The sequence below is a fragment of the Crocodylus siamensis genome, chromosome 2 (genome assembly GCF_052110815.1).
Source record: "Crocodylus siamensis isolate JL-2025a chromosome 2, ASM5211081v1, whole genome shotgun sequence".
Lineage (NCBI taxonomy): Eukaryota > Metazoa > Chordata > Crocodylia > Crocodylidae > Crocodylus > Crocodylus siamensis.
In genome coordinates this window covers 5803285-5831231 of record NC_143396.1, presented here as the reverse complement: position 1 = coordinate 5831231, position 27947 = coordinate 5803285, and the positions used below count along the sequence as shown (strand labels likewise).

The window sequence follows — 27947 nt, the reverse complement described above, 5'->3', positions numbered from 1 at the left end:
TTTACTCGGCTTGCAGTGCAAGAGGTTGAATGAGGATTCAGGGTCTCAGTGACCTAAAGCAAATAACCCTAGCTGGGTGTATGGTAGTACAGTGAACCAGACACTGGGCGGGGAGCTGAGTCCACTCTGCCTCTGCCTCTTTTGGACGACCCCAGACGAGTTGCTCACTTGTACCACGTCTAAAAGACTGGGATGCTGGTGCTTGCTTGCCTGGAGATCCACCGAGGGGAGGTAACGAATGGCTGGGCTACGCTGCAGCAGTCCATTGAGGTCCAGAAGGCCATGACTGCTCAGCATTGTATCCACAATGCACTCCAGCCACATCCCCTTGAGGTTTCTGGGGCTTGGATGAGGGACGGGAGCACATGACTGCCCAACACGACGCTATTTCCAAAATCTGCATTTATTTACAGTTCAAGTCCAATCACATGCAAACGGTTTTTCCCCCCTTAAGAATAGTGTGATTAGCAAAAAAGATGCATTAGAATTTTAAAATAGCAATTAAATATACAAAAATATAGCTTACAAAAAAAACAGCGAATGTTTTAAAAAATATTCTGCTGCAGAATTCTTAGTGTACAAACATGTCTATGAGGCGTCCAAGCTCCATAAACCTTCTTAGGATTCACACAATATTTACATGGAAGGAGGGGATATATACACACACACACACACACATATATACACATACACACACACACACACACACCCCGCCCCCCCCCACCCCAAAGCCTTGAAGGCCTAAGCACATGAACTACCTCTAGCCTACAGACTGGTCACAATTGTTGCTACCGAATTACACAGACCAATTTGTTATCAGAAATTTTACGCCCCAGCTTCTAAAAGGATTGGGAAGAACAGTCTACTCTGCTGTTAGAAAAGCCTGTACAATGTAATAATACTCAACAGCCCTTTTCTAACACCCTTGGAAATAGGCAATGAGACTTGTAAATACTGGCAAAAATAGAGCAAAATTCAGGAAATAGCCTGTCCCTGTCATTTGTACCCAAGTCATCTCTCTCTGTCTTTTATACTTCATGGGCATTATATAAAATACGACCGATTTCCAGACATGCTGAGCTGGAGTCTGATCTCAAAAGGGTGCAAACCCACTGGCTTTCATGGAGCTAATCCCAATTTCCATTGCTGAGAGAGAGACCAGATGGGTCATCCATCAGCAGGGCATGCAGCAGGATGCTGAGATCACCCAGAAGCCAGAGGAGGTGACGGGAGCCAGGGTTAATCCTGTAAGGAGGTTTGAGGAGACGTGCCCAGCCAGGAAAGGGATGCAGAGCCCGGTGCTGCAGCTCTGCCCTGGACAAGGGGAAGGGACTCTAACCAAGCTTCACAATCCACCACCACCACCAACGCGCTAGACCAGTGGGTCCATGCAACATGACTGAGGGCAGCCACTTAATGCACAGGCCTCTTGAGAGAGTGTTTCCTATTTTACAGGTTGGCTGAAAGTTGCTTCACTTTCTCCAAAGGAGCAAGGCAATAGTTACAACTGAAGGACACACAAGACATAGGCACGTAAGAGAGCGTATCACTTCCAATATAATGGCACTGGGATGGTCTTTGCTACCGGGAGGTTTGGCTTCTACAGCACAGTGTCGACATCCCCTTGTGACACGCACAGCTCGGCCGCGCTGACAGCACCTGTCCATGCTACTAGGCGGAACAAATTTGCACCGACCCCGCACTTGGGAGAGGATATCAAGTTAGTGAGGAATATCCATGAGCAGAGACGGCTTTCTCTTGTCCTACTGCAGATCCAAGTGAGAAACCCAAATCACGGTTGGATTTGTGAGAAGGGATTTTGCTTTCATCCCCTGGGTGGATGGGCATAGGAACAGATGTTGCATTTGTCCTGGGATAACTTGTGCCTGCATTTGTCCTGGAACAGGAGTGTACACGCATTGCCCTTCCAATCAAGGTTTCGTAAGCAGCTGAATGCACTGCTGCTTTTCTGTCCTGCTTTAACGATGCAATCCTGGGATAACCGTTGCATTTTGTGATACCTTGGGACAAACTATTAGCATTCCTTATCCTGGAAACCCTTTTAGGGTTTGTCCCGGGACAACGAACACAGATGTTTGAATGACTGCACTTTGTCCTGGGACAAAATGGTTTCTTCCAGGACAAATGAAGCACTTGTTTGTAGTTTAAGGGTCTGACCCTGAGAGATCAGAGTCATCCACCGAGTCCATTAAGTGGAAGGGGAGCCTGGTTCTTCAAGGAAGCACTTGTGAAAAGGACCCAAGGACAAATATTCACCAAAAGCAACAAGTTTCCTGGAAATTTTAGCTTGATCCCAGCCACGTTCCCGGTTCAGCATCTCAAGATGATGTCTCAAACGTACAGAGATCCACTCCTGCTGGATCCAATCATCAGGATGCTCAGGCCATCCATTCACGCAACTGGACCAAAGCCAGGCACGGATACTGCTGAATGCTCTAAAAAATAATCGGTTTTGCCAACCGGCGAGGATGCAGCGCCCCTGCACGTTCCTGGAGGGAGGAGTAAAACAGCCACGCGCGCAGCACCGCCGCCGCTTCAGAGATGAAACAGTCCGCTTGAGGTAGTCGGTTGCTCTGCAGATACCAGAACAATCCGGTGCCTTGTGCCAGCCAGAGAGGCTGCAGAGTGGGACTGTCAAACTACCTTAATAAAACTCAGCAAGTCCACCCTGAGTGACGACTCGATGGCTATACATGGATTACAAAGGGGGAGGATGACGTCTCAGTTTCCGCAACAGCCCTTAGAAAGAAAACAACAAGACCCCTGGCTCCTCTGGGCCTCTGAGACAGGATGGTGGTGACAGGAGCGGGAGGTGACTGTTTTGGTGGCGTCAAGTGGGTAAAGCAGCAGTCAGAGCACACGCGCTCGTTAAACCAAGCCGAGCAGAACAGCACGTGCGGGCACGTGCCACGAATCCCACCACTCGATCCAAAGGACATTTCAAGTGACACCAGCTCCGTCCAGCCCTGCAGAAGGGTATGAAAGCCCCCCCGTGGGTTTTAGACATACCGCAGGATTTGGCTGCCGTATCGGATTGCCTGACGTTTACTTGCAGCTTGGTGTTGCACGCAGAACTGGAAAAGTTTGTTCTTAAATTTTAGTTCCAAGGGATTTAGGGAAAAAATGTTTCACCCTGGAGATGACATGCCATGTGCTCAGGGCACACGGTGCTCCTGAAAACCGGCATGCTGTCGTATGACTGGGGCTTTTGTTTTAAGAAGGGGGTGACAGCACAGGTGCCTACTGGGACCATTCAGTCTAGTCCTCTTGCTCAGGCAGAGTGGCTGGGGACACGGAGATTTGATGCAAAGGGAGAGGAGTCACCAAGTCAGGGGCCACTCCACAGAGGCAACAGGTGACCTTGACTTTCACACTGCAGCGCTCGAGCAGATTCCCATCCCGACGTGGAGCTGAATCCCCGCTATTACCGACCAACGAAGCCACTAAAGGGACACTGGGTGCTGACCCAGCGAACTCCTGGCACACCTCCAGAGGCCGCAAGTCCTCTCCTCTGGGCCTGGCACCTCTGATGGACCAGGAATTCACGGTCACGTCCCAATTCAGCCACGGACATGGAGATGCATCAGCTCTTGGTCACGCTCCCCCAGGTGCCGTCAGGGCCCGGTTGACAAGCCGCTTCCACTATGACGAGGAAGAGCCTGTGGTGCCAACAACCTGAAATATTCAGAGGGGTTTGGAGACTTTTCCCAGTTGTCAGGGGAACGCCACCACCCCTTTGGTGCTGTTCCTAACATGCAACCATAACGGGATCACATGCTTTCTTCATGAATGAAACAGGAACACAGAAGGCAGCTGTACTGGAAATCAAACGGAAACCCAGCCTCAGTCAGGTGAGGCCAGGGAGGCTGCTGACTCAGCCTGAGTCAACATTTACACGATTAGTTGTTCAAACACAAACCTCCGTATCACACTGCAGGTTTGCTGGGGGTCATGTTTTGCAGATACCCAATTGTCTCCCACCTGGGGACGTGGATTTCTGTGAATGACTCAATAGAAAGGAAAGCAGCTGCGGGAAAACGCAACAAAAGCGGACTGGAGGGATCATCGGGCCTGTCTGCACCGCCCGGCAAAGATGGTCTGAACCGGATCCCACTGAAACAAAACTGATGGTGAAAACCTCCCACTGGCAGTAGGACTGGGTGCAGCATCCCGGAGGTTTGTTATTCAGGTCTCTACAGACGTCCCTTATTTTATAGGCACGGTGGGGCCGCGTGTGCTAGCTGGACAGATCAGAGCTTGAGGCAGATCAGTGAGTGCAATGGGGCGTGGGCCGGGGTCTTCACCCACCGTGCCTGGCTCAGACTCCAGGCAAGCTCTTTTCAGGCACGGTTGTACTGCCAAGCTGCCAACGGCGGAAAGAAAGCCGTAGCCCCGGCCTGCCCTGCTGCTCTCAAGGACGTAGCCTCAGCAGGAGCCCCCGGACAAGCATCGCAATGCCTCTTCTGCCCTGACACATCACCAAGGTACCAGATTAGAAACGCCGAGGCAATGTGCGCAAGCCTGAAAGGCTCCGGGTAGTTCAGTGTGGTTGCAAAAGGCAACAGATTGGGGTGGGGGGAGTCCTGGAGCCTAAAAGCGCTGTTACAGGGCCAGAACACTGGTCCTGAATGGGAACGGCGATGACACCCTGATACAGCCACGTGACAGCAGGATGCCAGTGCATAAGGGTGAGAAAGTTGTCCCATTACAGACAAGGAGACAAGTCAAACGCACATGTAATGTAGGGGCTGGCTACATCCCTAGAAGAATTGTCCCTCTGGTCCATTGGCGCCTTGGCCACTCCCGACAGGCGCAGCGAGGAATCTCGCTAGCCTTCAGACCGAGCCATGCTGAAAATGGGTCTGGGAACCGTAACCCCACCCTGCTCAAACCGGCTCCAGCTAAACACCCAGCACGCTGCACCCCGGGATGACGGTACTGCTCCGTGCTTCGGCGGACACAGGGCAGCCAAGGGCAGAATCAGCCCGAGGGCAGGAGGCAGGAGCTCTGCCGAACTGACCGGAGCTGGGCGTGCTCACCCCCAGGTCTCAGCTGCTCAGGTTTAGCCGGCTGAGCACACAGACCAGAGAAGGCAACGCTGTAATGGCGACCAGCTCAGCCCGCTCGGATGCAAAGGGCAGGGACCTTCATACAAGTGCAGGGACTCAGGCATGTTCGGGCTTTGCACTGCAGGGGCGAGGACATGCATGCAGGTGCTGTGGAGGGAGCAGTAAGTGCTTGTACCCCAAGCTGGCTTACTATCAGTTTTACACTGCAACCCCTACTACCCACCATGCAACCGCTTGAGAGGAGGGATGAGGGACTCCCCACCCCCAGGGCCAGTTCAAGAGCAGATCCAATGCATGGGCACATACGTGTTGATCTCCAAAACAGAAGGCTCCAGATCTTTAGCTGGCCAGCACCTCAAACTCAGCCATGCCTGCACCTCGCACTCAGTTTGATGCAAGGTATCCAGCCCAAAGCTTGCAAAGCCTCCTCTCAGACTTCGTTAGCCCGGGGTGGCACACTTAAGCCCTCTCCGAGGCTCCCGGCAGACTTCACCGTTTCCCCAGCCCCAGGCTTATAGGACAGTGTCAGAGGTCCTGCTGAAGTCCATGACTCAGGGGAAATCTCATTACAAGAACGACGTAAAACCTTTGCCTTGGCATTGCTCGCTTCGCCAGCCGCCGGCAGCTCAGCGGGAGGTAACCGCTAGTTGGGTTTGGCTGCGGGGAGGCGCGTTTCAAAGGGGCTCGTGAAGTGTGTGCATTTCCTCTTCCCCACGTGAGACAAGACGGCATGCGTGGCCTGTATCGAATCTGCCATTCGAGGCTCCCGGGCCCGTGCTGCAGGGACTCTGCCCCTTGAGCTCTCCCGTTGTATTTGTAACGCAATCCCTTCTGCTCCGTCCGCCGTAGATTCAGCTCGCTGGAAACGGACCCGGCCTAGGCCGGTCATCCAGGCGACGGGGACGGTCATAAAGTGCTCTCAGAAACCCACCCGCACCGGCCTGCCGCTGCCTTCTGGCGTCTTTTTGCCCCGGTGGCATAGTGCTTTGGTTGTTTTCGAGTCCCAGCATCTGGCCCCACCCCCCCGAAGTGCGTGTTGGGAGGCCCTCATGAGACAAAGGGAATCCTAGCAGAGGCACCGAGGCGGTAAGCTACGGATCCTGAGATCCGCGATTCTCTGCACAGGTCCGTTGTTGTTACCCTGGCAGTATCGGTCGTGATGGGCAAGTCTGTTTCTCGGGGAAAGCTATACAATGTTCTCCGCCCCAGGCAGGGGGCCTTGGGGGGGCCCGTGGTCCTGCTTACTGTGGAGCTGCGCCAGCTGGAGCACGGGCATGTTGCAAAGCGGGCACACTTTTCGCACCTCCAACCACTTGATGAGGCACCTGGGGAGGAAGAAGGAAAGAGGGCAGAGGTCATTTATATTGTACTTGGCCGAGTGCTTCAACGCACCTTTCCTTTGAGGATGCCTCAGCCCTTCCAGAGCACCAGATCCCCTTAATGCCGCCTGAAAGCAAAAGAAATGCAGAGGTGACCTGCAAGAACCCCAGACTTCCCCTCTCCTCTTTACCCATCGGATCACGCTTTCTCCATTTTTGGCTGATAGGGCACATTTTTTAAGTTCATCCGAAAGCCTCGCTTTGCATCGCTTTCCAGGCAGTTTCATACAAACAGGCATTTGTATGACAGGAAAATAATTTTTTTTAAAACGTTACACAACCTCATTACTGGAACGGGCCATAAAAGCTCTCGCCAAAGAACTTTTAAATACCTTTCCCTTCCCGCTATTGTTAGCAAAACTGGTGGATGCAGAAAATGCTATGCGCTACAAAGGAACCGTCCCTCCAGCCACCTGTGTGATGAAGGACGATCACGGTGCCACTAGGATCCTCTCCGGGGACGCTCCCACTTCTGCGGCACTCCTCTTTTGAAGAGCAGGCCCAACAAAACAGGAATCTGAAGCTAAAACTACTCTGTCCCTGCAAAGCTGTACAGTATGCTGAACACCTCGGCATGGAGAAAAGTTCAGGTGGAGGGAGGAAAGTCTCGACTCCATTACACCCACATTTGAGTTGCAATGAAAAGACTGTCTCCGCCCGGGCAGGGAGTGCGCTCCTGCTGCCCACGCATCCGCGTGAGCCAGCACTGCGCCGGCTCCTGCCGCAGGAGAGGAGGAAGCGCAGGGGGCAGGGCCGGAGCTCGCAGGCGTTTTGGGAGCCGAGTTCGCACATGGAGTCGCTCGGCAGGACTGCCAGCGGGGCCGGGGAATGTGCTTGTTGACGCCGACACGCATCGATGGTGGTGCGATGCAGCACGCTCATGCGGGAGGACCCTGTGGTCACCACCACGGGAGCGTTGCAGTCCAGTGGCTTCTGAGAGCTGGCTGGCCTGGCTCCAGCCCGGGGAGAGGTGAAGGTGACTGAAATAGGGCTTGGCAGCCAGCCAACCAACCCTGCCCTCTCCCCTGCAAGATAAGTTGCCTTGACACTAAATACAGACTTCGGCTACTTTCCATGCAAGTGGCTAGTCCCTCTATCCCCACCATTTGGTCTCTCCATCTCCTTACACTGAAGCCGCCTCCACTGTGGCCCCCCTGGACCATCCACTACCCACTCTGGCCTGCCAAAAGGTTACTGCCACGCGGGCTTGTTTTTGCAGCCATTCTGGTCCCACCTCCCCTGCGGCCGGGCTCCCTCCACGGGTCATTCGCACACCTCTGCTCTCACCTCTGCCTCCTCCCTCGTACCCAGGCTGCTCTTGAAAGCTCCCTTTGTTTCCGCACTTCATGCTCCCCATATGGTTTGAAAAGCCTCGCATTCATGCCTGCCAAGCGCCCTGCTTCCGCTCCAGCTCCCCTGGAAGGCTCGCTTGCTGGAGTCCGGCATTAACGACCCTCCTCCGGCCACGCATCTCGGTTTATAGCTCTCGACACTGCAGCCAGGCCCAGGGACTCGTCTATCCTGCCCGCTGCAGGCTTTGCACGGCTAACGGCACAGAGCCGCACGTATGCACGGAGCTGCCAAAGCCGATCTAGAACCTAAACCTCCAAATGCAGGGGCACTGATGACAAGGCAGCCCTCTCCTTCAGCGCAGGGCAGCGTCACAAGGCAGCCCTCCCCACCCCCTCGTTACGGCGTGATTTAGCAATTGCCGCTCAACTTAATGCCATAAATCAGACTGACTAAAGAGGAGTAGAGTTCTGCTAATCCTTTCAAACAGGGGACAGCCAAGTGTATACAATATAAGCCTTTGTAATGCACAAGCTGTCAATTGCTTAGTGCTTCCGGGGTTTCCAAGAGACTTGCAAGGCTTTTGTAAATACACTTTGATCTTCTGCACTGATCGGTAGCTCAGCACTTACTTTCTGTGAAAGGCATGTTTACACGGACAGATTCCCAGCTCGTCTTTGGGCTTGAACTCCTCCAGGCAAACGGCGCAAATCTGAAAGAGGAGCAGAGCAGAGTTGGAGAAAGAACGCAATCAGTTGCTGGAAAAAGGTTTTGCGTGGCTGCTGCGGGGGAGCATGGCGAAGCCCAAGGAAACGGGCACTAGGAGACAGCTCTGGTAAGCTGCCCTTTCCCAGGAGGGGATGGTTTGACACTATTCTGATTCAGACCCTTTCTTCCTTGACACAGACTGGTCACCATCTCGGCTCTGGCAATGCTTTTGTGCAGAATGCACTTCTATGGGAATGTCTTCCTCGTTGCTTGCAACCCTAATGGAAAGATGGTGGGAAAATGCCCGTGCAAGCCAAAGATGCCTTAATCCTGCCACCCTCAACCTTGATGCCACTTGGTGCAGAGAGCAGAGCTGGCGTTTGCTGCTTTTCCTTAGGGCAGGGAGAGAGCAGTGAGAAAACAGCAAGTGCTCTGTGCTGTACAAACCCATCCCAGGCCCTTTGCAGGTCCAGCAGTTTGTGCTGAGTAACCATGCACAGATCAGTGAGAATCTGGGCCGGTCACAAGCTTCAAGGTTGCGAGAGTTTAAGTGGTAAGTAACCAAATGCCTCGATATATTAATCTGAAACGTTAATCCAAATAAGAGAGTTTAACGCGACCTGGGTTTAATACAAATGACTGGGCTCTAATCATCCAAGCACAGGTGGCTAATGACCAAGTCAGCTTATTACATCTCATCACTAACAATGAACAAGAGTTTACACGGGTTTGCAAACAACCCTGCCTCTGGGTTTTCTTAACGTGAAAAATTGCACCCCCCCAGCAACTGGCACCACCCCTGCTCCGAGACGCCTGGCTCAGCTACCAAGTGCTGCCACATCTCTGGCAATATGCTCCTCCATCTGTCAGCCAGCTCTCCATTGCTGACCACTGGGATTTTTCACAAGAGCTCATTGGTAAGCAGAATGAAGCCTACTCCCTCTGAAAAACACTCGGGATATGCAGAGAGCCATGGTGGTGGTGCCAGAAAAGCAAACCCGCTCGGGAGATTGTTAACGCTCCAACTGGCCTTCCAAAGGGAACAGCTAAAAAATATTATACGTGTGAGAAAATGCTGCAGGATTCCTCCCTCTCTGGCAGTGTGGAAAACTGGTCACTGGGCCCTGGTGCCCCAAAAGCTTGCTGACCGCTGGCGTGCCCACACAATGGTCTGGTGCGCTGACCGCAACCGCCTCATCATTGTCTCGCTGGTCCCCTGCATCCTCCTGCTACCTAGACGGGACAATCTTAGTGGCAGGGACTTTGCCTGGGTCCGTGCGCATATGTCACACGATGCAGTGGGGTCTCGCTCCAGGACTGGAGGGTCCTGGGTGGTGCACAAGTACGCAGAACCAAGGAAGACGGTACAGTACGACGCGGTCACTAACGCAGGAGATGCCGTGCCTGATTTTGAACGTGCCCGGGTGATCGGTGCATCGTATCCTGGTTTCTCAATAGGGCCGTTACCAAATTTACTTGATTCTAAGATGAGGGTTTTTTTCTAAGACAAAGCCCCTCTGAGTCTGGTATGAGGGTAGGGGTAGGGGGCACCACCCCTGCACCCAGCCATCTCCACCCTCCTATCGGCCTCTGCTGCCCCACCTGCCCCTCTTCCCCCGACCCCACCGTACCCTTGCTCTACCCCAGCAAGCTCCATCCACGCTGCAGCCTGGCGCAGCGAGCACGGCCCCGGCGCGGCCCAGCAGCACCGCCACGCAGCCCGCGCAGCTGCTATAGGGGCTGGGCTGGGACCGGGCTCAGCGCCCCAGGATAGGGGTGGCAGGCATAAGCAGGGGGCAAGCCGCTTGACCTCCCGAGCCACCCTGCAGCAGTGGGGGGCAGGGAGATGAATTAAAAAACGACCCTCCAGTAATTAGATCCTGTACACAGAAAACTATAACAAACGTATAAATCTCTCAGGTATAGTTTCTAATTATTGAGGGAGGTCAGTTTAAATTCATGGTCATCTTAGAGGCAAGTAAATACAGTTATTACAATACATCCGTGCTTATTTGACCAGTATCGTTGTTCCACTAACCTGGAGCTGCTGGTGTTGGGTAACAAGCCATTCTCTTAAGTCTTTTAAATAAGCTCTTGCATTTCTCCCATGAAAAACTGTGCTCTGAAGCTCTACTGTGTTCAGTGCCTGCCCTGTATGTTGGGTATGGCTGTGCGTGACCGTCTTGCATTAGCATGCATCATTCCTCACAGGAGGCAGCTGTTCCACTTTGCTAATTCAGAGCGCCAAAGGGATTTTTGGGGGTGCGTCCCCAGGGGCTCTGCATACCTGAGAACGTGCCGTATCACGCCGGGAAGACCTCGAGTTGGACCTTCTCCAGTTTCATTTCCTTGAGGTCACCGTCTGGGGAGGCAGGGAAAACTGGTGCTTTCAGCTCTCTGACCCCTGTGCTACAAACACCGACTCCCTTCCATCATGGAAAAGCCCAGTCCAATTTCTCTGCACTGTCCTCTTTCAGAGCCGTGCTCCAGAAGACGACTGGCCTGACAGCTGAAGTCAAACATCCGAGATGTAGCTCAAAGAGCAGGAGTCCTGGCCCCGACTCCTCCTGCACCAGACTGCACTGGCTCCACACGGGATAAAACCGGTCTCGGTTTGCTCAGCTTAGGAATCCGGTTAAGGAGGCTGGCGTTTTTAGCTCAAGTTTAGACAGCATTGCAACCTAGGAAAGACCAGCTAGGAGAAGGGCATGGCTAGGAGCGCGCTGAACTTGGTTTAGACGCAGGTCCTGCCCAACGGCAGTAGGAGAGCGAGCCATGCTTCGTTCAGTTCAGCCAACACAACGCGTGGCCTAGGGTGGGGGGAACCGTTCTGAATTCATCCTTTCCTGCAGAAGCATTTACAAGATGAACCATAAAACTTCAAGGCCACAGGGTCTGGCTGTAAAGGCCCAGCCCTTGGAGCCAAGAACTCCCCTAAACTGTCCCCCATGTGTCATTTAGGACAAGTCACTTACTCTGCCTGCCTCAGTTTCCCCAGAGAAAGGCTGGGAAACAAATGTGCTGTGTGTCAAGCACTACAAAAAAGCTGCAGCTTCGCCATGCCCCAAAGTTAACGTGAAGGGCAATGAGCATGTCAAAAGTCTTGAAATACAGGTCAAGCAAGAGTGGGCTGAAGTGAGTTGGGGCTGGTCGGCAATCGGTATCTGCAGCGCATGATAGGCTCCTCAGCCTGACCCACGGCTTCCTCCTGGCCTGTTTTGGGCGTTTCTGACTCTCTTTTCGGCCTACAGCTCTCCATCAGAGCGAGTCCTTCCCACCTCTGCACCGCTGTTGTGCATGCCTGCAGGCTCCCAAAATGCAGGCAGCACATTAAAGAGTAATCATCTCCAGCAGCTGGAAGCAACGGCCCAGCTGCCAGAAAGCTCAGCACAGGCACAAGCTGTCCCCTAGGTAGCTCGCATCCAAGGCAAGTGCTACAGTAACCCGAGACGGTACTTGACCGCTCCCCATCTCTTCCAAGGGAGGAGGATCGACCGCGTGCACAGCCAGTCATCAATCTTGCTCTCAAGTTTTCCTGCAGTTTGCCCAAATGCTAACAGGTTTTGATAGGGTCTTCCCCAAGCCCTCCATCCCTCCATCCCTGCTGTCTGTTGCCCTTGGGATTGAGCCCAGCATTGCACGCGCACCCTCTGCATTGGGTCAGTGTCCTGCTGCAACAGCACAGATGTGCAAAAATCGCAGGGTTGTAAAGGAAACCTCCTCATGACACAGCTTGCGACTGTACCATTTGCTCCCAGCCAGGAGCCCAGCAAGAGTTACAAGCACCTGCTTGCAGACGCTCTGCTTTCTGGAGCACTCTGCCTCAAGGCTAAAATTTTCCATGATTGGTCTCTGCCCAAGAGGCGAATGCTTAGGAAGTTTGAGCAAAATCCTGCCGGTTGCTTCTCAATTACAGGAAAGGAAAAGAAACACGCACGTTAGCTGTGTCAATCTGCCCTCCTTTGCCAAATCCCTGGGGCCTCTTAATCATTTCTACTGTTCTTTTTGGAACCGTCTGCGGCTTATTCACGCCTTCTTCGTAATGGGATGCCTGGAAGCGAACGTGACACAAGGGCTTGATGGACCATGGATAAGAGCTGCCAGCCGAGCGCAGCGTGGTTCTTCCAGGTGCAGTCTCGAGGGGGATCCCAGATCTTCCAGGGACTATTCGCGGCGTGCCCTGCGAACGACTTCGAAGTGGCTGGGTCCCCACTTCCAGAGCAGCATACTGGATGCAGGAAGAATCAGACATGTTCTTATGACTGCAGACTGCTTTAAAATGGTGTCTGCGATGAGAATCGCTTTGAGACGGTCTGGCCAGCCTCACCCATGGCCCCGTGGGCATGCCTTCCCCCTGCAGCATCTCTAAGCAGATGGGCTATTAGATGCATATAAGATGCTCCAGCTTCGCTTCTGCAATCCAGCTTTCTGTGCAACTATATATATATATATTTTTTACCTCTGACGTCCTGCAAGATCAATGTAGGATCTCCACAAGTCACCGTGGCAGTCCTGATGGCACCACTGGGCACAGCTAGAGCTGCCTGCCCCTGTTACGAAGACCGCTGGATTCAGAGGACTGACAACTGTCGGTCTTTGTTGCTCCTAGATAACCTAAGCCAATGCTTGGTAGGTGAGTTAACTCATGGGATCTCTACCTTCCTGCACTGCCCTTCTTCAATCTGCAAAACGAGTTTCCTAGCTTTAAATCCTCCCCCACCTAAAACTCGCAGCTTTTAAAGCAGAAATAGGAGAGATCTGAATCAGGCTTCAGTACTAATCCCAGGGGATTTTGTCTGTAAAGTTTTACGACAGCAGAGATATCTAAACCTTGCAAAGCAGGTGGGAAAGGGGGATTTTTGCAAATGCTGTTTCTTTTCCTGAGACTCAGCATCCTGCTGCAGTGGGGGAGGCTGAAATGTCTGCCCCCCGTTCTGCTCATGATATTCCAGTTCCTTCTGTCCCCAAAATGACACCCCCCCACCCTTCCTCCAGGGCAGTGTTAAAGAGGAGTGTGGCCAGCCTCCATCCATCACGCACACGGCCACGGATACAGATGATGTCCAAGGCACTTGGTGGCACGTTCCCTGGTGCAAGGTTCAAGCCAGAGCTCTTGCAGGTGCTGGTGTGCGGTTACACTTTGATCCAGCAGGTTGGCATTAGTACATCCGCGCACTGGGGGAAGGCTCAGAGCACTGACGGATGGGAGAATCCCCCCAAGTCCCCGGTGCTTTTCGCTACGGCGATCAGCAGTGAGCAGCTAACAGTGATGTTTCAGTCCTAACCTATGCACTGCAACGTGCAGCTGCCATGACCCCGACGCCTCTGTCCCCTTCTCTGATCTGTAGGCTCAGGAAAGCCAAGCTGCTTTACTGGTTTGGGGAGGGGAATCTCTGCCACGCTGGGGGGCAGTGGGTTGATTCGATGGATTTCTTTATTCTTAAATGAAATCTCTGGAGTTCATTGTGCTCAACTAAGGTAGGCACCAGAAATGTGCCACTGAGCTTGAGAGCGGGACTGAATCGGAAGTCGCCTTTACATGGACGCTGTTTAAAACTTAGAAGGGCTGACATTTGACTTTCTCTTTTATCCACAGTTTTCAATCGTCTTGCATGGCACATTTTTCTGCCTCCAAACATGTATCCCCCCAGCCAGACCCCACCTGCTGCCCAAATCCCAGCCTTTCTGGGAATCCAGAATGATCAAAAATCAGAGCCATCGTGGCAGAGAATAAAAAACTTGGTTCAGAAACATTTCTGAGCCTGGCTTCCAGAGGTTTCCATAACAAGCAATTGTAACATCTATCCGGAGGGCTCATTAACAAACCATTATGGTGTCTACACTTCTGGGGAAATGCTACAGCAATGACATCTGTGTATGTGGGGACCGGCCTGGGTGTGGGGGGCTCTTGTTTGCACAAAACGCACGTTGTGCTATGAGCATCCCACACCCGCTCTCAGCCCCCATTCCCTATTGCACCCTGGCATCACGCTGTGCTGTGTCAGGCCTGTGACGCTGCCTCCTGCCCGTTGCTGTTTCCCCATGCTCCGTGGTTTGTGCTTTGCTCCGGGCTCCTTTGCTGCCTCCGCTCCTATTAGCATGTGGCAACAACAGGAGCTGGCGGCTGCGGGGAGGCTGCACGCCGGGCTGCTGGCCTTTCGCAACAGCTGCTGCACAGGGAGCTACATGTAAATATTCTGGCCAAAGCCCCGAGCGGCTGGGAGATGCACTTTGGCCATCCTAAACCCTAATGGATGTGTGTCGTGGTTCAGGTGGGGACAGGAACTGAGCATGGCCTCGTTGGGCTGCACTCATCCTCCCTCGGTAACATTTTAACACATTAACGGTGGAAACCGGGTTACTCAGTAACGACGGTGTGGCAACATGGGCAGGGAGGCTGGGAGTCTATAAACAACTCCCTTGTTCCTAGAAATCCGGTGCGATTCAGCTCTCTTTCCATCGCAAGCCGCCACTTCAACCCCCTGCAGCAGCCCACGGTGTTTGTCTCACCAGTCCCTGAACTTCACCCAGAGGTCCTGGCTAAATGGGGCAGGCGTTTCTCGTATACAAGTCTCCCGTGCTCCCCCACATGCCGCTGATCGTTTAATTGCTACCGCTCCTGCCCTCCTCCTCCTCTCTGGTTTCTATTTCACATCTTGCCCAGCTCTGGTCGTTCCAGCACCAGCCAAGGAGCCGCTCAGCTCCCCCACCATCCTAGGGTTTCCCAGCATCGAGCTCAGCAGGAAATAGGAAGGGTCCTATTCCCCCCAGCAGCACCTGGGGTGACGAGGAACAATGGCCAGCAGCTGCTGGAGAATAGGGTCAGGTTAGAGATTAGGAGGCACTATTTCACTGTTAGGGTGGCTAGGATCTGGAGCCAACTTCCTAGGGAAGTGGTCCTTGAATTTACCCAGGGTAGGAGCAAAGGGGTTGGATGAACAGCTGTCCGGGGTCGTGTGATCCCAGTGTGCGCTCCGGCCAGTGGCGGGGGGTCAGACTAGATGATCTATTTAGGTCCCTCCTGACCTCTAACTACTATGAAACTATGAGCTCAAACGCAGCCCCGAGCCCAGCCTGAGACTCAAGCCAACGCTGCGCTCTCCCACCTCCAATAAGATACTCAAGGCCCATTTATTTCAACTTCAAGGTGTTAGGTTTGGACACCCTGTCCTGCCCCGGCATTCAGAAATACCACTTGGCTTCCCAAATACCGCTCTGATAAGAAGGCAGAAAGGAGCACTTGAATTCAGCTGCTTGCTTCAAGGAATGTGACCCAGAACAACCCAGTGTGTGCTTCTCTCCAACCTAGTTATGCTCCGGGGCGTTCTCTAGCCAACGTTAGCTTTCATTTTATCCTCTGATCTGCAGGTCCTGGCTACTCTTACTCTCTCCATCTCCCTCCCATGCAGTCTCTTGAGCAGCTGCTAGAAAACCGAAGGGCAGGAGCCTACGCAGGATAATGCAGCAAAGGACTGAGCTGTAGGGAAAGACTTTGCGGTGCAGGTGCAGGAGTTACCACAGCCCGATAATATCCACTTACCTCGTGCAGATTAAGCTCTTTTACTTTTTCCTTTAGAATAACCTGCAAGACAGAGAACAGGAGTTAGGACAGGACCCTTTTCCCGTTTCTCTTCACTGCACTTCATTAGAGCAACTATGTCCTTCGTAGCAATCTTTAAAACAGAGGGAAGGCAAACATTTCCCTTTGCATTTGCTTTTTAAACTGCGGTAATTCAAAGTGGCTTCAAAGTTGTCAGGGAAAATCTCCTTTGTTCAGCTACGTGCATTGCTCCAGTTACTGAGCCAAGCGGGACATTTTAACATATCACTGGTTTAATACGGAAGAGCATGGATGCCTTTTTACAAGTAATGAGGATGACAAATATTAATGAACGTCTTCTGTGGGAGTCTGGAGGAGATGGCACCAGTGGAAGCCATAGCAGGTTAACGAGTGCAAAAGGAAAAACACTCCATCCCACTTCCATTTTGCAAGCTGAAAGAACAGGCAGGGCCAAAATAGGACCCTGAAACATCCAGCGAACAGGTCTTGTGCTTTATTAGCAGCAGTCTTTAGCATTATTAGCAGCAGAAGTAAATGTTCTTAAACGTGTGCTGATGCATGCCCCTGAGCACTGCAATGCACTTCCACGTAGGACTCCTTGCTTGTAGTTAAACCCAATAAAGCTCCACTGATTCTGAAATAAGTATTATAACATTGATTCCCTCCCACCCCCAGGGTTAGAAATATTTTATGGAAGCAACTAAAATTTTCAACCATGCTTTCCCCTGAACCTGATGCTTTTGACTTTTTTTTTTTTTTAAATTGGGCCAAAACTGCCTAAATAAGTTGTATTTGTGTTCAACACTATCCTTTTCAGGTGAATGATAGCCAATAGCTCTAGAAGGAAAAACCAAAGTCCTGAAACTAGCCTGCCTAAATAAACTAGGCACATCTAGTGTAAACTGCTTCCTGTTCTAGCGTCCATGCCTAAACGAGACAGGAAGGCAGCTATTGGGTTGATTATAAAACTGGTAATGCGAGGATGATAAAAAGATCCAAATGGTTGCTTTATGAATTCAAATAGATACCTATTTCCTTCTCTTCCCAATTGTCCTGTTTTAGGAGACAACTTTACCTCCACGCTTCTGACTGTCTTGCAGGAAAAGGATTGCAATCAAAGGAAGAGCTGTGAACTGTAACGTTATTAACCAGGTATTACTTGGCTGGAAGGCCCATTAGGCTTATAAATTGAGATATTAAATTATAAAACACAGTGAAGGAAGCAGAGCATTTAAAATTATCCTGCACCCAAGCTATCATCAGTAGTTATTTGAAAGCAGGCAGCAATGTGTGTACATGGGGAATGGTAAAAGTGGTTTGATCTGCCAAGAACACTTGGAACCGTTCCCTACAGAGAAATCCACTCTTCTAAATTCAGTTCACTACTTTAATGCCCCAAGGCTTAGTGTAACCTAATCCAGCCATATACAATTTATGGGAACATAACTTAGATCTGGTAGGGCAGCCCTTTTTCTGGCTGCTGTGGGGGAGGCACTGCTCCTCCTCGTTGTAACGAATGGTGGGAACCACAGGCCACATTGCTGGGGCATCTCCTGTCACTGAAGCCAAGTCCCGTCTGACGGCGACTGACCTAGGCTCAGACTCGAGCAGAGAAAATACTCCCAGGCTTCCCATTCCCCCAGTGCAACCTCCCGTCACAGACAGTTAGTCCATCAACAGGCAATTCCTGCTCGAGAGAGGTAATCATGGGGCAAATACAAGATTTTAAATGAACACATTAAACACCACTTGAGAAAGCTTTGGAAGTTTTATGCAGTAACTTAACTCTCAGAAAGCAAAGGGGGCAGAAAATCTTGTTTGTTAAAGACTTTCTTGGGGTTTTTTTTGTTTTTTTTTTGAAAACCAGCACTACACTGTTTGACCTGGGCTACCTCTTGGGTTCAAGGTGTAGAGATCAGTCAAATATTCAGACATTGGGTGGCTCCTCTTCAAACAAACAGGTTTGTTTTTTTTTAAATTAGCTTCCAATAAAGCATGACTATTTTGTCTGCTGAGCCATCTTCATCCTTCATTGTCATTACGACAAAGCATTTGCTATACAGGGCATAACGATCAGAAAAAAAATATCCTAGGTCGCTGTGAAATGACTGACAACACATATGGGCATAAAAATAATATCTCAATTCTGCAACACCCACGTACCTGGCACTCACTGACTTCAATGAAAGTACTCACATGAGTAAAGTTAAGCACAGGTCATACAGGGTTACACTGAATGCAGTAAGAGACAGCAAACTCTGGATCAGCCTAGTGGAAACCTAAAGTGATGCTCGCTACAACAAATTAATGGTTTCTGTTCAGACTGATCTGCAAACACAGGGGAAACACCCAGTAGATTACTACTTATCTCACCTGTTTGTAGGCATAAAGCTCTTTGTGTGCCTGATGTCTGAGCCTAGAAATCAAGAGAGAAAAGAATGAGTATGAGTAAGATGGGCCAAAGAAGACCAGGATTAGCACGATACCTAGATGAGACAACAAAAACTTGCCTTCCCCCCTGGTTTTTCAAATAACAGATTGTTGTTGATTGGAAAATGCAGAAAAGACACACAGTGATGCAGTATCCAGGTCCCAGTGAGTTAGTTTAGATACTATTTAATATAAATTATAGCTGGAGATATACATGCCATCCCATTGAAGGTGACCTTCTCTAATCTACCTTTTCTGAACAGTCCAGTTTGCTGTGCAGGCATGATCTGAGCTGTTAAACAGATGCTCAGCAAACCCTTGACCTGAATAAATGGAGAAAATTAGCAACTAATGAACAGGCATGTTGTCCTATCACATCTGCTGCTAGGATTCATATCGGATAGGGGGGACATTGCATCTTTTTTTTTTGTTTTTTATGGTGATGGGAAATCAGAGAACCACAGCAAACAGGGCTGGATGGGGCCTCAGGAGATCAGCTAGTCCAACCCTCTGGCTCAAGGCTGGATCATAAACCAGCCCAGGCACGTGTTTGTCTGACCTGCCCTTAAACACTTTCAGCGATGCACATTTTTACATCTTCCCTAGGTAATCTGCTCTGGTTAGAAGGGGCTTTCCAATATCCAACCTGATAATTAACCCCAGGCTCTCAGCCAGGAGAACACAGGGAAGAAAGGCAGCTCTGTCCCGAACGTAACAAATTTGGAGAGGAAACCAAATAAAAAGGAAAGCCTCTCCCTCTGCCTTTGGGCCACTGCACTGCACCAGTAATTAAAAACTGTCCTCAAGCCAACTGCGTGCTGCATTTTTTATATCTAATATTGGCAAGGTAGTTTTCTGACCTCAAACATCAAGAAGTGCTCGAAGCAAGTGGTTTGTCTAGTAAAGAAATAAATAATAACCCCTGCAAATGATAAGTATCCCTTTTAAAGAGAAAAGTAAACATGCTCTGGAAGGGAAACAGTGTGGGATTTTGTAGCTTTGATGTACAATTAGAGGCAACTGAATATAATAATAAGAAAAGATAATCAGCTGCCAAAAATGACAGGAAACTGAAATTTCATTTATATTTACTTAGTTCATCAGAAGATGAAGTGATTGCGGTTGCTAGACAAATGATCTGTTTTTTTGTTGGTTATGTTTAATCTGTGGAGTCGGACTCTAATGAGCTCCAAGTTATCAGCATGAGTCTCATCTATGCTGGACTGAACTGGGACTTCCTCCATGGGAACACATTCAGATCTGGTATAAGGTCAGTGTTAGAAGAGATAAGGATCAGGACCCTAAGTCACGTATAGGCATCCCGCACGCTCAAGAGGAGGTACTATTTGAACACTGCCCAAGTTTTCAGAGTGCTAGGAGAGTACATTTTTGTTGCATACATCACTTTCTGGGACTGAGTCAAGAGGTGGAGACTGAATGGATGAATTAACATTAAAAAATGCCTGTGCAGCCAGAAATGCTAGCTGGGGATGGTAGGGAGAAGGGAATTTGTGAATAGAAAGAGAAGTTAAAAAGTGCCACAAATGGAAGCCACACTTGCGGCATCTGGAACGAAACGAAGGCCCCAGACATCGCTTAGGATCAATGGTCATAATAAAAAAGTTTATTGCATCAGCATGCTTGGCAAAAATTGCAATGAATGTACATTTTATGCCTTTAACATTAGCTTATTTCACAGACTATTGGCTGATCTTGCAAAAAAAGAAGGTAATTAGGAACAGTCTGCATGGATTCACCAAGGGCAAGTCATGTCCGACCAACCTGATTGCCTACTGTGACTGCTCTGTGGATGCGGGGAGACGAGTGGACGGTGGTGGACCTTGATTTTAGCAAGGTTTTTCATACCGTCTCCCACAACGTTCTTGCAGGCAAGCTAAGGAAGTACAAAAATGGATGAATGGACTGTAAGGGAGACAGAAAACTGGCTGGAGCATCAGGCTCAGAGGGTAGTAATCAATGGTTCAATGTCTAGTTGGCAGCCGGTATCAAGTGGGGTGCCGCAGGGGTCAGTCCTGGAGCTGGTTTTGTACAATATGTTCATCAATGACCTGGAAGATGGGATGGTGTGCACCCTCAGCCAGTTTGCAGATGACACCAAGCTGAGGGGTGTACTACATATGCTGGAGGGTGGGCTAGATTCAGAGTGATCTAGACGAATTGGAGGATTGGACCAAATGAAACCTCATGAGGTTCAACAAGGACAAGTGCAAAGTCCTGCACTTAGGGTGGAGCAACCCCATGCACTGGGACAGCTGGAGCTGACTGGCTGGGCAGCAGCTCTGCAGAAAAGGACCTGGGGGTGACAGTGGACAAGAAGCTGAAGATGAGCCGGCAGTGTGCCCTTGATGCCAAGAAGGCTAATGGCATCCTGGGGTGCATTGGTGGGTGTGTTGCCAGTACAGGTCGAGGGCAGTGATTCTTCCCCTCTATTCAGCCCTGGGAAGGCCACATAGAGTCCTGTGTCCAGTTGTGGGGCCCCCACTACAGAAAGGATGTGAACACATTGGAGACAGTCCAGTGGAGGGCAGTGAAAATGGTTTTCAGGTGCCGGGGCACATGACTTGTGGGGCGAGGCTAAGGGAACTGGGTTAATTTACTCTGCAGAAGAGAAGACAGGGGATTTAACAGCAGCCTTCACCTCCCTACAGGGAGGGTCCAAAGAGGATGGCACTGGGCTGTTCTCAGTGGGGGCAGATGACAGGACAAGGAGCAATGGGCTCCAGTTGCAGCAAGGGACACTGAGGTTGGATATTAGGAAGAATTTTCTCACTAGGAGGGCGGTGAAGCACTGGAGGAGGTTACCCAGACAGGCTGTGAAATCTCTCTCCTTGGAGGTGTTTAAAGACCCGGGTAGACAAAGCCTTGGCTGGGATGATGTAGATGGGGCTGGTCCTGCTTGGAGCAGGGGGTTGGATTAGATGTGACCTCCTGCGGTCCCTTCTCACCCTCCTTGTCTGTGAGTCTATGATTCTAACTTTTAATAGCAGCCTTTGTGTACAATAGCCTGAGTTGGGGATGGGAAGGCACCATTTCTTATTCCCTTTAAGATTAGGGAAGAGTGGGTCCAGCTGGTCTCATGTCATGATTTCCATAAAGAACATGGACCCTGAAGACAGGACCAGGTGCCAGCAGTCGCCACAGCCTGGATTACAATTCTATTTTTAAGTGAAGGGTTATCGCCAGCCCATTTTGCTCACCTTCACAATAAGCGCTGGCACGTACGTGGGTCACTCGAAGGTGGAGAGCATTTTACAGATATCAACTTTCAGGTGACACTGCTTGTTCTTTTACAGCCAGAAATAGCCTCTCATGTAAGTTATGACAGTTAGTAATTTGTGCACAAATCCAAAGAGGAAGGTTATGAAGGTTAAGAAACTGGCCCAGGGCTTTTAGCACGCGACTAGGACGCGTGTGCAGAGAGGCCAGACTGCTTCTTCTGAACCAAATCATCCGTTTCAGGCTCCCTAACAATTTGAAGGTGGGATGGTCGCTGCCCTGTCATTCTGCTTTGGAAACATTGCGATGGGATTCTCCATCCCATTTCTCAGCTCCCTGCTAGTCTGATGACAGAGCTAGCAGAGGTGGGTTTTTTTGGTCCTCACGTGCAACATTAGCCTGGCCCAGCATGAACCAGGCCTGCCATCCACCGACCCCTGAACCTGAGTTACTCTCCCCAGGACTTTCCCATCACTTCCAAGCAAAAGCTCCCAAGGAAGCAAGAGTCAAAGGGGCAAAACTGTACTTGGCTCCAACAATGAGGAGCGTGGATCTCGATCAGAGTTGCAAATGACAGGACAGCCCTGTTCTCCAATGATACCATCTATGAGCACTCTCACTCAGGTGCATGCCCCAGAAGAAAGTCAAACTGCAATAGGCAGGAACTGTAAAGCCAATGCTACCCACATGCATGGAAAGTAAGCTATTTCCCTGTGATGGCAGGTGTAACACATACAGGTGTAGGTCACATAGACACTGAAAACCAGGATAAGACTGGTCGTCTGTAGGGAGACCCGAAAGGAAACAAACTCTCCAGGGAAACCTTGGCTTTCCTGCTGGGAGACAAACCCAGGTTCTCCCCTGGAGGCCAACTCCAAGTGCGAGCTCTTTGTGAGCACGAGGGAAAAACCATGCAGCTGCTTTCCAGATGCTTCAGGGAAATGATGAAGCAGCAGAGGCCCCTCTCCTTGGGCTGGCTCAGAGGTCCCAAGGCGCAGAGCAGACACCAAAGCACTCACCTAGGTGTCGAGCTGGCACAGGCTCAGCAGGATGCTCTGCCAGGGGAGGGGGAGGAAAGTCTTTAGGGCTACTGCAACGAGGCATGTGCTGGAGCAAACGGGGAAGGGCAAAATTACAACCAAACCCAAGACCAAGGCCCAATGCCGTCCTCCCCTCTGCATCAGAGCCCTTACAAGCATGGAGAAAGGCATTTTCTTGGGCCAGGAGCCTGGGATGCAGAAGTGAGTGCTGACAGATGGTGTCATTAGAGAAGAGATCGCACACAGCTGGATAGAGCTGTCTGCCCAGCTTCAGCCTGGCGAGACTGGGAGCACAAAACGAATCAGCCCTTCCTGGCAGCTTGACTGTACCCACTCTATGCCCCTTCCACAACGGCTTCTCTCTTTTAAAAGGGAATACTGCATCTCTCTGGGGAAATGTTACTCTCTCGAGCTGCAGCTACTATTAGAAGCATTTTGGTAACGACGTGAGCAAGCGACTAAAAGTAACAACATTCAGAGGAAAGAACATTTTGTAGAATTACCTCCATTATTAGTACACATAACCTCGCCGAGTTCATAGATAGAAATCTGTAAAACAGGCAGCACAGTCTAGAAGAAAAAACCTCATCAAAGTCTCACATTTTGCAAAAGGGCAGTGGTTAAAGATGCAGTATCTCTGACTGTACGTTCTCAATGGCTCTACTATTTACTGCCCGCTATGGCAGGGCAGCCAAACGTTCTCCTGCAATACTTCTTTATTAAAAATGACTCACCGGCCCAAGTTGCTTTTAGCCTCTATGGATTACAGTTATTTGCTTGTTTCCTTGTTGCACCAGTTCCTGAACCAGTTCCTGAACTGAGAGCCCCATGGTTTCTCCTTCTCAGCAAATCTTGTACTCACCTGTCTTGGTCTTGCAGGTTCAGTGGTAGGCTGCCTATGCCAGAGACTACACAACTACCATGCTGCACTTGAGGCATGGGATAATCTAAAGAGAATTAATTAAAGGACTGGCCTAATCAACTGGGCAGAGCTACTAAAAGCGCGTGGTCTTTAATTAAAAAGGCAGCTCTCCACAAACCAAACGTGACGCCTTCTTGATTTCTAACACTGCTCCATGGGGTTGGGTGAGAAACTGTTCTGCAATCAAGAAGAAGCAAAGATAAACATGCATAAAAAGGTCCCAGGGCTGACTGCACGATTCTCGCATCCAGAAACGTATGGCTTGGTGGTGCAGGACCAAACAACAGTCACTGTGCAAGAAGGAGCCCGAGGTCACTGCCCAAGTGTTACAGGGGTGAGGTCATTTTTTCAGTTGTAAGAGAAATACCATCGTTTCTTGCATACAATGTGCATCTTCCCCTCCTGCCATTACACCGCTACAATTGGGGAGCGCTTAAGTGGGGAAGCTGGCTTTCTGAGTAGGAGAGTAGCAGCCGTTGCATTACTATTCAGACAGCTGAGGGAGTCAAGTGATTTAACAGGGCATTGTTCTTCCCTCCACAGGTGTTATAGTTTCATAGTTTCTAGGGTCGGAAGGGACCTGAGTAGATCATCTAGTCCGACCCCCCACCGTGGCATGAAATAATACTGGGGTCAAAGGGTTAAATTATCACCTCTTCTTTATGCTGGTCTTTCTTAGCCAGCTTTTGGGCGCAACGCTTTCTTAGCCTGACGAAGGGTGTTTGTGGCTGAAAGCTTGTTAAGAATTTTTCCAACTATTTGAGTTGGTTTAATAAGAGATATCGGATTTACCCAATTTACTCTCATCTGCCTATGTCCTTAGACCAACACAGTCCTGCAACCTACACCCCTTATACTGGTTTTGATGTTCCACTTTCTTAGAGCAATTTTGCTGTCTGCTAGCTGCGCCTGGTCTCTCCCCTCCTCTTCCTTTTCTGCATAGCCAAAGCTGAAAGGGCAAGTCAGCTGAAAATTAGGCTCTGCCCATTCTAAGCAGCCATAACTTTAGCCAAATCTTTTTTTTTCTGCATTGCTGTTCAAAATCTAGGTGTGTGTTCAGTTCTGTGGTGCGTTGTATGCAAAGAAATATGGTAGCTTGTCTGTACAATACAAAGCAAGAGAGATACTGCATCTTTAGCTTTCCAAAACTGACAATGAATGACTTGTTAAATCTGAGCATGTTTAAAATTTGAAGGGAATAAACAGTGCTTTGAACAGCTGTTTTTAGGGCAGAGGTGCCCCAAGTTACCATTACCATTTTATGACACATTTCAGCAAAAGCTGACAGCCACAGTAATGAGCCTACTACCAACAGGGGGAAAGTCTAATTATGGAGGAAGGCTGAAACATTTATTTTAAATAAACACAAGTGCCCCTTTGAAATATTTAAGGGAATCTAATGCTGTGAATTTTACTATGCTTCTGAGTTGCATTTTATGGCACTGAATGAAATAAAAATGAAATTACTTCAATTAAATTTCCTGGAAAGTTAAAGCAGAGATAAGACTTCAATAACTGTGGCTGCAAAATTTAATTCCTTTTTTTTCCTCCTAAGGTTGAAAGTAAGTTCCCCCCAGAATGGCTGGATAAAATAGGCAGCCTCAGCTCTGAGGGTGGAATTTAGTGCTCTGGATTTTGATGCCTTTTAAAAGTGAAAGAGCATCACATTTCATTGCAGCCCTTTCTGCAGTCCTCCCCCTCCCCTTTTGTCTTTTAGATAAATTCAGTGCCTAACTCAATATACTTTGGTTTTGGACCTGTCTGAGTGCAAACCTTTTGGCTCTCATGGAGCAAACTGGGGAGTCTTAGGAGTGAGGAATAACTGAACTAATGAAACTCTTGGAAAACACAGGCTACTTATAGCAGTATCCCCAAGCAGTCCCATTTGTAACCCAGTAACCCCCAATCCAGATGTAGGAACAGCCAGCACCACCTCTGACATATTTTAGTTTTTACTCCTTTCTCTCTCCAGCAGCTTCACTTGAACTTATTAGTTCAGCGAGTTACACAGGATAATGTTTTACTGCCTCCAAAACCAGCAATGCTCAGAAGCAGCATGATGCTCCGGTAAGGACTGGAATATTAGAAACGAAAGCCAAGCAAATGTGCGTCATGAGCTCCAATTGTTAGTTGCAAAGTATTTGCAGCTGTGTGGGGCCCCAAAGACAGTGGAGAGTTAGATAATGGGACACTTTGCATCAGCCTGTTCTGGCCCAAGGGATCGTGCTGGACAAGCAAGACCTTGCGCAGGCGGGGAAGCCTACGCTATGTGGCTGGACCCCAAGAATGGTGCGGCTCTGCCCACGCGAGCTTTCCCCGCACTTGCTGCTCAAGGGCCGCTCTGTCCCAATCTGGGCCAATCGACGCTGCATTGGCTGCAAGCGTGAATTTAACAATTCAATTATTTTATATTGCACCCAGGTGTCATTTTGTAATACATTTCAGCCCAGAACAGGTCGGGGGGAAAACAGAAGATGACGGCAGCTGGGTAAGGTCACACATGGACCTGAAGATGATGTAGGAGGACGCTTTTTTTCCTTAAAAAAGGAAGTGACAGTACAGGCTTCTGGCTTGGCAGGAGAGATGCATCTTTTGAGCAGGGGAAAACGTGACTAATATTCCTGAGGCAGCTGCAGGAGGGGAAGGAGACATTTATGGAGTAGGAAATTCCTTATTCCCCATCCCTGCAAACCTTTACAGCACCTTGCTGCCCCACTGCGCTGTATCCTACTGCGACGGCATTTGATGGTGATGGATAATAAGCATATTAACTTGATGTGCTGCTAAATGCCATTGTGTTAGCTATTCCCAGTCTAAGGAATTACATCTGGGTTCAAGTGCTGTCAGGATGAAGGGACAGTGCACATCTCTCTCAGGAGCTTCTTTCAAATGCTCTGTTCTCGAGACACCGCTGCGCTCGGTTCACGTTTTGCAGGTGACCTTTACGTGCCTTAAAACTGGAGACTGAGTTCCTAGTTTAGACTCAAGCTGACAGCTGGGAGGACCATTGTGCAGCCCAGTCCAGTAAGGACAGTTAGGTGGCCATCTACACGGCTGCAGAATCGCATCACATACAACATCCGAGTTAAAACACACTGCTCCAACAAAAGAAGGTTTCTCAGGCTTGCATGCATTTTGCGAACAACAGATGGAGCTGCAGCTTCTGATGGAAAGAGGAGAGGCTTTTTAGAGACTCCAGGTAAAAGAAGACAACTGGTTTGATTCGCATCATGGAGTTTTGTGCCACCCCAAATCCAGACCTTACAGACAGCCAAGATCAATGTCCTGCATTTAGTACCGGTGCAACATTTGAATAAACGCTTTGTCTCAGAACAATCAAGGCTAATTGGCCTTAACTGCCATTTAAGCCTAGCGTGTAAATGGCTGCGCCTCCCTCCGTTTTGATGCGAGTCAGACTCCAGTCTAAGCAGGGCCACATCCAACAGATCACTTAGCTTGAGATCCTGCATATCACAGGCCATTATATTTCTCCCAGCTGCTCCTGTCCTGTGCCTGACATCTTTGTCTTTGCTTCCAGAAAGTCATTCGATCTTAATTGTAGGATATCAAAAGACAGAGACTCCTCCATTTCTTCACAATTTATTCCAGTGGTAAAAGTACCTTCACTGTGATTTTAAAGTTGAAGGCGCCTGGCTTCAGCTTCTAGTCCATGGTCCTTGTTATTTCTGCTGAACTAAGAATGCATTCATACCCAGTGTTTTCTTCTCGTGATGGTGCTTCATCTATAATTTAGTCACCTCGTGATCTATTTTAATCAGCTAAAATCATTCTAGGTTAAGGCTGTTCACTATAATGCAGCTCTCTCAGACTTCTAACCATTAATGCAGCTCTTGTCTACATCCCTTCCATATTTTCCCCATCTTTCTTAAAATGTGGACACCAGAACTGGATGCAGGATCCCATTACTGGTCTTACCAAGGCCGCACAGAGGTAAGAATCACGTCCCTGCTCCTACTCACTGCTCCTCTGCTAAAACATTCAAAGATCTTACGTGCCCTTTATGGCCCAGGACAGTCTTAGGAGCTTACGCACAGCTTGTCCACTGTGACCCCTACAATTTATCAGTCTCACTGTTTCCAGGATCAAGACTCCTGCCCTGTTCCTGCAGCAGTGGCTTAAATTTTTGTCTTTTGCATTGGTTGTATCACAATGCAGTAGTTTACTAGACTACTTTGTAGGACTGCTAGGTCCTCACCATCGTTTGTCACGTCTGCCAATCTTCCGGTCGCCTGCAAATTTGCGAAGGCTTTGTTTTGCTTAAGGCAGGGG

General features: G+C 49.8%; 1 protein-coding gene across 3 annotated transcripts in view; it reads right to left on the bottom strand.

The window, feature by feature from the left end:
- Nucleotides 1-387: 387 nt before the first annotated feature.
- Nucleotides 388-27947, bottom strand: part of RNF24 (ring finger protein 24) — a 63049-nt gene continuing 35489 nt past the window's right edge. For all 3 annotated transcript variants that reach the window (XM_090035075.1, XM_090035076.1, XM_090035077.1), the window contains 4 exons: nucleotides 18402-18444; nucleotides 16008-16049; nucleotides 8392-8471; nucleotides 388-6415 (listed from right to left, as the gene is read on the bottom strand). In XM_090035075.1, coding sequence (XP_089891201.1) covers nucleotides 6277-6415; nucleotides 8392-8471; nucleotides 16008-16049; nucleotides 18402-18444 — 304 coding nt within the window. In that variant the 3' untranslated portion in view covers nucleotides 388-6276. The remainder of the gene's footprint in view (nucleotides 6416-8391; nucleotides 8472-16007; nucleotides 16050-18401; nucleotides 18445-27947) is intronic.